Genomic DNA, 10,085 nt, shown 5'->3' on the forward strand with positions numbered 1-10,085 from the left:
ATTGACGTCATATTGGTTCGTTCAAGTGGAAAGTTCGACTTATGATACGACAATTAGGCCTAACTTCCATTTCCGACAACTACACGAAGTCAGTGGTTGGGCGAAATTACTGATAAAAGCAATTCTTTATTTGTACTGATACCGTACTGATTTCTTATCATAATTGAGTTTAAGACTGTCTGGCGAATTTTGAATAAAAAATGTATAGTGTTTAAAAATTTAGTACATGCAATTTTGAAAGAACTTTCCATGGGTCTGCGTTTTGTAGTAGGTTGTAGAACATAGCAAAATACAGTGATTTTTTTACAACAAAGACACATCTCCTTGCGAACACTAAACGCCTCGTTTAGTCCCCTTCCCCTCAATCGAGTACAGTGACCCCTAAGGCTCACTCAGGATGTTCAGTCTTTTATAGAAAATAATATTCATGACGTTATCACCTTGAGAATACGATCATTAATGTCGTGATTAATATTCTAGATAATGATCTCTGAATGTTATGAGCCACGCTATAGGAAATCAGTTCTATAATTAGATTGCGAAGCATAGCGACTGAAGACAAATAGTTCCACGTAGTTCCACGATGAGGGGAGAGTGTGAGTTCCGTCGATCACAACGAATCATATTGAATATCTATCTAGGATAAGCAAAAGGCAAATATTTGTCAAAGAAACAAGTGTTTCAGTGTTTTATCACGTTAAGTTAATTAAATGAAGCTTCAGATCAAACAAAAATTGGAAATACAATGAGACATTAAAAATCTGGAATAATTTGTAAAATGTCAATAATTGTTCGGTTCTGATTAAAGTCTAATGCTCTGTTCAGATTATCTAAGTTGCTTTGACAAAACCTGTTTCATGCCCATAGTCATGATGTGCCTATATATGGTCATGATGTGATGTCATCATGACCATGTTTAGGCATGTCACATGTTCTTGTAAAACTATTTGATAGTCTGGACAGGGCTTTATTTTTCGATAAAATGAATGACATTGGATAGAATCTCTGTTTTAGTGGAATTTTGTCAGCAACAATATCTTCCAAATAAATCACCAACTGTAATGTATTAAAGTTCATTCCCAATATGTCAATCATCATTGTAATAACTGTTATTAAATTAATATCATTTTCTTTATATAGTTTAATCGACCACATGTGATCATGGAACACCTACAAACTCTGTAAAACATAATTGCATAGGCCTTTGTCATCATGCTAGTGCTTTATCAGTTTGATGAAGTACGGCTTTTACTATTTTTATTACTATTGCTTTACACTTCGTTAACATAATATCCGTAACATTTCATAATTCCGATTGAAAAATATTAATTCTATGACTAGTTTGAAGGGGGTATGGTTGGTACCTGTCTCTTATACACATCTAGATGTGTATAAGAGACAGCTCCCGCGTGGCATCTGTCTTCCTAATATGGACGTATTTCCCCACACTATAAAATTACCACCCAGTTTTAGTTGTCAAACTTAAGGACTGGTCCATGACCTCTGTCAGTATCTTCGAAATATTGGATGGAAATAATTAGTATAATTGAAAATATGTTTTGCTTGAGGCATAATCATTCCAAATCAAGAAATTTTACTGCATTTTGTCCCGCAGCATGTTTGTTGTCTTCTTGCGTAACATATGAATACAATTACCAACCTATTCATCTAGGGTCGAACCACTGACCATGTAGTTTAAGCTTGCGCTTTACAAACAAGGCGCTGCCCACTACTCGTCAGATAAGTTCACAATGTAAAGTGGGGGGGGGGGTTGTCATGTGACCAATATAATTGTATTAGAATTTCAAAGAAGGAAATTCCTGAATCAACAGCTCAAAAGTTTATTGCCCATGACCTATAGGTGACTCAGATAATAATTGCAAGGTTAGTGGGTACTTGGCACACCCACGTGGTATTTTTCCATCCCTCCCCTTAAATGACCCTGGAATTTTTATCGATATGGCCTGCTTCCTAAATTCTAGACTAAATCTCTGACACCGACGTGTTGTTGTTTAGACATAATTGTGGTGCAAGGAAATTGTCTCCGTTCATCTCCAAATTACATTCTTGGCTTTCATATTAACTCTTTGTTATTCATTATCCGTCTACCATCTTTGACTTTATGAAGCTATTATTGTGTGCTGGCAAAAGCGTGTTTAATCATTATTTTTGTTGAGGTACTTAAACATAAAGTGCTACCTGTGTTCTATTTATACATCTTATATGTAAGCCTAGCTTTTCTCCACTAATTGTTTCGAGCCTTTCTCGACTGAAATCTGTTTTTGTCGACAATATCTTCCTTCTACCTTCATTCACTAACCAGGAATAGTACAAGAAAAATCTGCGAGACTGAAAAACAACTAAAAATAATGTTGCTTCAAACGGGGCTGCAACCCCGGAACTTCTGATAATGTAGACGGTTGCGGGTTCGAGTCCAGGTCGGGGCAACGTTTTCTTTCACACCCACAGATAGTTTTTTCACACCAACAGATTCCTCACCCTCAACTTATGTAGACTAATTTCGAAATATTTTAAATTATTTAATTTGTTCGCGTATTTTTTTCTATTTGCTGTTTTTCAATATTAAGTTACGTTTTAATGCCGTCCTTACGACAAATATTTTGAAGTGTAATTTTTAAAATTTGTTCCCATGTTTTTTTTTTATGAGATGTTTCTCAATGGAAAATATTAAGTTAAGTTTTAATGTCGTTGAGGTTAACATTTTGCCGGATGTGTTTTATTAGTGTTGTAATCAACGATGCTGTGAGTCCAAATATCTCGTCTTTCCCGGATGGAACTTAATTCATACAATTACTTTCAACATTTTTCGGAATCATTGTGTCAGAAAAATTGGAACCAAATAACGAGGAATCTTAGCAGCCCGTAAGGTGTCGATTTATAGGGTGTTTTCCTACAGTTTTTAATAAACATGACCGTCTCTTTTTAATGCGTTTTTAAAGTAACTGGAAATGTTGTTAAACACCTTGCTTACGGATGTTGAAATTGACTTGTGCATTCAAACGTTAAGCGAAGGTACTCATCCGTGTAACATGTTCTGACGTCACATACTAAGCCCGCAGCTGTAATTAGCCAAGAATGATATGACAAAATGCATAAAATAAAGTTCTCATAGAAATTAGTGTGGTAACCATTTGTGAAAAAATTTACATTCTTAATGTTGCGCATCATTAATGTAGGCCCAACCAACCACTGACTCGATTTAACATAATATAATATTTTGCACGCGTCTCATTCAGGAAAAACTTAGCACACCTTTTGTTAATAGGTCATGAGCTGAAAACTTAAATTATATTAATCATTATTGTTAATATAAATATTATCATCATTATATTATTATTATTATCATTATAGTTCTTGTTATGAATTCCACTACTAATAATAATTATAACAACAAAATATTATAATGATTGTTATTTATTATCACCATTATTTATAGGCCTATAATACTATTTTTATTTAGTATTAGTATTTACACTAATATTTTTACAGGAAACAACCCATTTGTATTTTACATTGAAATGATGTACGGTATATAGTGATTTTATTATTCTTAATAGAGTTATACATGGAAATTGAATTTTAGAAAGTAACAGAGCAGGGAAATGTAGGAATCTAAGTAAAGCCAGGATTGTAAAGGTCATTGCAAGAAAAACATGGTTGTGATGCGATTTCATCAGTACACGGTGTTACTGGAAGTCAAATTCAATAACTTTATTCATTAGTGTTCAATTACTTTGCCGGAAACAGCCACTCAATGTGAGGTCTTGTTGTTAGACCCTATCAAAGAACCCACTGCAGCACATCAGTAAGAAACTGTAGAAGAGGCTTTCATCACTCGATGCAATGTCTTGTTATTGTGCCCTACCTTAACCCCAGCTCATTAGAAACAAAATAATGGTAATGCAGATTGTATCACTCGGAATGAAGTCGTGTTGGTGGACCCTGTCACTTCTCCAGCTCACCGGGAACAAAGATTTTAAAAGAAAGTCTATCACTTGATGTGATGCTTGTCAATCAGTAACACCAGTAACAAATGTATTTACCATATTTGAACGTCAATCAGTAACACCAAGAACAAATTTATATACCGTACATTTGTATATTTTTATATATATATATATATGTTTCGATTATATATGTGGAAGAAACGTGGCATCATACTTTACATCATTTTATATTATCTATATATATATATGTATATATATATATCTATATAAATATATGTATATATAATTATATAAAGGCAAGCTACTGAAAAATACAGTAATTAAAAACACTGTCTTAGTTGGATATTTTGTTAAAATACAAAATCGATACGCAATACCTTAAAGTTAACAGCAAGAGAGAGAATCAATGCTTTTGATGCACTAGTCTTTCATTTTCTTTTACTTGAATCATCAAATTGTATAATATAAGATCCAAACAAGCTAGGCATGGAGAATGACTTTCTCAATTCATTTTTTCCATGGGAGGTCGGAGCTACCCACAGTCGTTGTTTCCTGCAACGAAGTTGGTCATTTTTTGTTTGCTCCGGAAAGTTTCGTTATATTATTTGTACTGAATGACTTCACAACGTAATAATAGTAAGCAAGACTAGGCATAAGTTACAATAAATTCTCATTTATTTAATCTGTATATACACATTCGGTCGCAATGTCACAATTCTTATTTTACAATATGTGATGAGCAATAGTATGTTTCATCGTCATGATAGTCGAAATAAATTGTTCAGTTAACTTATTTATAGTTTTTCGGAGATATCAAGTTTTCTTTACAAAAAATTATGATATTATGTAGAGATGTAATATCTTTCAGGCACTTAACACCACATGCAAATAATAATTCATTAGCGAGGTGACCGAGCAGTCAATGCAGGGACACCGTAATTCAGAGCCTTTCGGCATGGGTTTCATACCTTCCTCGTTATGTTTTCGGTGGTTTAACTAAGTCCTGTCGGAAAAGGGCATATAAATCCCAGGCCCAGTGTATACAGACTACACCATGTGCTCTTTAAAGAAACCAGGATATCTTAGTATAAAACATACTCCAAATAAAGTAAGACTAGTCATTTTGGCATATCATTCGAGAAATGGGGGATTACCAAGCCCCTAAGCTGCGGACCAGGCATGCGCCGATTGGCTGCAAAATTGACACGATGTGAGTAGAAAAGTCCTTCCTTTCTTATATAAAATACTTGCAACATTTAACATTTAATTAAGTCTATCATTATATTGGAAACATAATGTTTAGATAACATTTTCAATTCCAGTTTTACTACTATGTAGACTAACATGTCTTCGAGCCTAATTTTAATAATAAATCATTTCTGGAGTTGTAAAATATATATACAGGTCACACTCCAATTAAAGAGCACTTTTGGGACCGGGGTCTCTATGGTCTTTAGCAATTTTTTTTCTCTAATTAGAATAATATATTTGTTAATTTGAGACCAAATGAAAAAATAGTCTTTAATTGGAGGTGGTCTTTAATTGGAGACCTTCACTTTCTAATGTAACACATTGTTATGACGGCTAAAACGCTTAAACTCAATGAATTCATTGAATAACTGAGATGCATGAATTCTTTGCCCATATCACACATAATGATACAGGGGTTAGTACATTTAATCATAAAAACAACGATCTGTGCAATGTTAACTGGATTAGTAATGCAGTCAGTAAATCTTCTCTTCCTTAATTATTACATTAGAATAAAAGAATTTCCCAAAATGGAGGATTATTTGAAAAATAAAACTGATTTCTATGAAATGAAGTTTAAAGTTTAAAGCAAGATCCAATACCCTCCAACTTAACGCCAAAGTGAGTAAATATGATTATAATACATGGCAGTAATTTATGAGTGGAGATTGTAACACTAAGATACAATAATAACATACTTCTTGGAGACTGGCAAATTTATGAAAGATCTTTGTATCTCGTACTTAAACATAGCATGGAAACAGAGAAATGATATTATGAATTGTAAAACCCAATCAATCAGAACATGTACATTAATTTATTTGCATGAACGAAATTGTATCTTATATCGTACTTTGAAATTGAAAAAATCAGAGAAATGTTGTTATAAATGGTAAAAATTGTAAAAATTAAGACTGGAACTTATGAGTACTTTTTTTATACATGTTTCTGTTCATGAAGATTTATCGAGTTTTAAGAATCCTTTTAATTAATTTCACGTTTTGTACATTGCCTTATTAGTGTTTATATCATTTGTTTTAAACATTGTCTTTATGAACGCACCGTCATTATGCTATGCGTGACGTGTGCCGATGGAAAGGCGTAGTTTTTTTCAAGTAAAGTGTTATTATTATAAACTGAAAATATATACTGTACAAGGTTTTCTTTTTTAAAATGTGTATAGAAATGCGACTTATGATGTGACAAAAGGCGGGTACATATTGAAGAAAAAAGGCAATTAACATGGATAATAATAATAATAATGTACTGTACAACGCTTGTTAAAATGCAATAATCACAATGTTGGGTTACATTGCAAGAGAAACCATAGTTTTATCTGGAGCTGTATTTTCACCCATTCTCCAGCAAATACTAACAAATTAGAGTATACAAATACTATTAATTAAAGAAAATTTATCACATGAAGCAATGTACAGAAGCTTTATAAGTGATTCATACATACGCATAGCGTAACAAATTTATATAGTAGGTTGCATTGCATCGTACACATTTTCATCTGTACTTCATTACACACTCTTATAATTTATTTGTTCAGAACATTATATATATTATAGTAGGCCTACATAAAACATGGACAAAATGTTTGTAATTAAACCAGGGGGGTCTGTTGAAAACAAATCGAGTAGTCACAAACAGTACGTACATATATTTTTTTTAAATTATTTACAAGAATTTTGTCCATGTTTCATGCATCACAGAAACCAGATGAAACTATTTGAGCTTATATAGTATATAGTGAAAACCGCGTATGTTACGATATTGTCAAGATGACGGGCAAACAACTATACGCAAATCACTTATGCACTAACAGAGAACATCAACTTTTAACGTGAAAAATGCACGTTGGCATTGTTTAAAATAATTATTGCATAATATTGACTAATACACAAATTTATTGACCAATGTATCATTCAATTCAACCAACCAACCAATCAGCTGCAATAAAGTAAAAAAAAAAACAAAAAAAAAACACGTTAAATGTTCATAGTACTCACTGGAAAAAGACGAAATCATCAACTGCATTTTGCGTACACGTGATCAACATCTTCGTAATTCACTTTACATACCTGTAATGTTATACTTTCGTATAAGAGTTGATCTTCCACGACTAAGCCTACAAGTCATCACCGTGAGTACATCATTCTGTTCAGCCAGAAATGCGTTGCATAGCATAAATTATGGCACGATGGTCACTTAAAATTGATGCGTACCAGTAGGCATACGTGTCGACTGCGTAAATTGCTATAGTAATGGTTGATTACTGAATTCACGTGACCTCATTCTCCAGTTTTGGAGGTTCATTGAATCATTTTCGAGTCCAAACATTGACGTTGATTGCATCATATTCATGGTACCGTAGCAATTGGAGTTCCATACGGCAGGAAAATCCGACGTGACGGGCCGTGGGCGTGCGGCGATCGGTTGCTCAACTGCCACGGTCTCGTTGTACGATTGACGCATGGAAGACGTTTTTGTAGCCTGGGTACTTCGCTCGTTCCTTCGGAATTTCGCTCGTCGATTTTGGAACCATACCTAAATAGATAGAAAGTTTTTTTAAAAAAATAATTTGAGCAACATTAAAAAAAAAAAGAAAATTATAAAATAAATTAATATATTACTTCACGGGCAATTAAAACTGTAACAAGACCATATTGTACCGTAAATTAATAGGAAAAGTTTAGCTGCTTGTTTCGTTCATACTGAAATCGACTTTGGTAATTGGTGATTTCACGTGTGCGTGAAATCACCAATTACCAAAGTCGATTGGTGATTGGTGATTTCACGTGTGCGTAAAACGCGCCTAAACAAGCTCTAGTTTGAACTAAGTATTAGAGTGGAATTATTTTTAGCCGCGAATAGTGGTAATGTGTATAGGGTCTGAAAAACTATCTGTGATCGGAAAAACACATTTTAACCAAGCTACTAGTTAACATAGGCAAACGACCATACAAAATAGTTCTACGAACCTGTACTCGTGCTTCACTCAGATCCACCTTCTTTGCTAGTTCTTCCCTTAGGAATGCATCGGGATAATGTGTACGCTCGAACACCTTCTCCAGTGCTTCCAACTGTGCTGAGCTGAAGGTGGTTCTATTCCTCCTGGATTTCTTCCGCTTTGAACTCACTGATTGGTCGGCTAAAGAAAAGTAAAATGAAAATATTTTGTTTAATAGAAAGATATGTCTAAATTTAGACATACATGCATGTTAACTATAATCTCATACTTTTGAGGCCAACCACCTCTCTCGATTTAAGTTCGGATAGTTAAGTGCATACCATATACACGCGCAGTTTTAGCCCCTACGATTCATTTGGAATGCTTATAAGAGGGATGAACAAAGAATACTTGGTAGAATGTTTTAATATATATTTACCACAGTATTCGTAATACCTTTTGCTTGGTATCCAGGAGTTCCAGACATTACGTTTCTCATAGCGTGCACATCTTTCATCATCGGCTCACATGTGCTCAAAAGTGCACCACCGTCTCCAAAGTTAACTTTTTCAAGATTTAGCAGGTGAGAAACAGAAAAGCTCTTTGGCATCGAAAAGCCATCTGACATCATGGTACTAATATAGTTGTTAGTTAACCAAGAGTTCAGCTAAAAACATCCCCTTTCGCCTCCCGGTCCACTCACACTAGCCACAGCGCAGCAATGATGATAACATCCCAGACTGAAGCAACTACATCGTTTGTATCGACAAATTTGTCATCACTAACTTTTTCCATGCGTTGGCAAAACTTTTAATGTAGCCTTTGTATCATCTGCTCTATAGCCTCAAGATGTTACGGTTTATATCCTAGGTGGAAGCCATGTTTTCCGTTATTCTGTCCTAATAAATAGGCCTGAATACATCATCCGTCAGTGTTTTATACCTAGGGGCAATATTACGGTCGTTACTCGTAGATTTTCAGTTAAAGTGAAGTGGGCCATAGCGAAGGTTGCCTAAGTGCAGGCACGAGCGTGTAGCTAACAAAGTGACTAAACTTTTTTTATTAGCTAAAATCATGTATCCTGTACATTGCACGAAAAGTATTTAAGAAAGTTTGATAAACAAAACATCGAAACTATTTGCTATCAACTTCAAAATATTGGGAAGTTTTTAGCAAGTGCATGTGTCTGCTTTCTGTATCGAAGTGTTATCAATGTTGTCTTTTGGATGGGTAACTCATTTAGTACCAGTACGATTCCTTGTTTGTAATCTCAAAATGTGAAGCAATTCTTGGAAAACGAAAATACAATACGGTAAGTATTACATTCGTATGACTAACGCACGCTTATTATATCTGACCATGGGACTTGCACTCCAAGAACTTAATGCAATTAGATTGTAGTACACCGATATATGCATTCTACTTATCTACTTTCTTGTGCCTTTTCCCTTGACTCGGGTGTATGAATGGAAGACTGCAGGCCCGTAGCCAGGTTCTTCCAAGGGAGGGGGGTGGGGGGCTGGGGGGGGGGGGGGGGGGTTCTGGACGTGAGATCCACAGTTTGCTAGAAAAGGGGGTTCTCCCGAACCATAAAACCCCCTGGATACGGGCCTGGACTGACAGAATGTGAATGTTCAAAAAAGGAATATTTGTTCCGCACTGAATTTACAGGAGCAAATTACAGGGGAAAAAAAAACATGTACGCGGAAAATATGGACTAGATCGCACGTGGTGCCTGGTGCATCTTCCCAAACGATAATAATGTGACCTTGATGAAATAGAGCCTTATAGAAAAAACCGATTATTGTCACAATCATCATCATCGTCATCATCATCATCATCACCACCACCACCACCATCCTAATTATCATCATCTCCAGCGCTATCGTCATCATCACCACCAACTCTTC

The 10,085-nt window shown here is 34.9% G+C and overlaps 1 protein-coding gene across 1 annotated transcript; it reads right to left on the reverse strand.

Moving 5' to 3' along the window:
• Positions 1-4,625: 4,625 nt before the first annotated feature.
• LOC117106911 (paired mesoderm homeobox protein 2-like) lies at positions 4,626-9,428 on the reverse strand. Its single transcript, XM_033248438.1, has 3 exons — positions 8,632-9,428; positions 8,207-8,376; positions 4,626-7,772 (listed from the first exon to the last, which is right to left on the reverse strand). The coding sequence occupies exons 1-3, from the start codon at positions 8,804-8,806 to the stop codon at positions 7,482-7,484; spliced, it is 636 nt and encodes a 211-aa protein (XP_033104329.1). The 5' UTR covers positions 8,807-9,428; the 3' UTR covers positions 4,626-7,481.
• Positions 9,429-10,085: the final 657 nt, after the last annotated feature.

The sequence above is a fragment of the Anneissia japonica genome, unplaced genomic scaffold (assembly GCF_011630105.1).
Source record: "Anneissia japonica isolate Jap-2015-1 unplaced genomic scaffold, ASM1163010v1 scaffold1165_len1893470_cov193, whole genome shotgun sequence".
NCBI classification, from domain to species: domain Eukaryota; kingdom Metazoa; phylum Echinodermata; class Crinoidea; order Comatulida; family Comatulidae; genus Anneissia; species Anneissia japonica.

Excerpts from the sequence above, each read along its gene's own strand:
- LOC117106911 (XM_033248438.1), bottom strand. The coding sequence starts at position 8,806 with ATGATGTCAGATGGCTTTTCGATGCCAAAGAGCTTTTCTGTTTCTCAC. Across the intron at positions 8,377-8,631 it reads TCCTGGATACCAAGCAAAAG|CCGACCAATCAGTGAGTTCA; the intron begins GTATTACGAATA and ends ACTTTTCTTTAG. Across the intron at positions 7,773-8,206 it reads TGAGTGAAGCACGAGTACAG|GTATGGTTCCAAAATCGACG; the intron begins GTTCGTAGAACT and ends CTATCTATTTAG.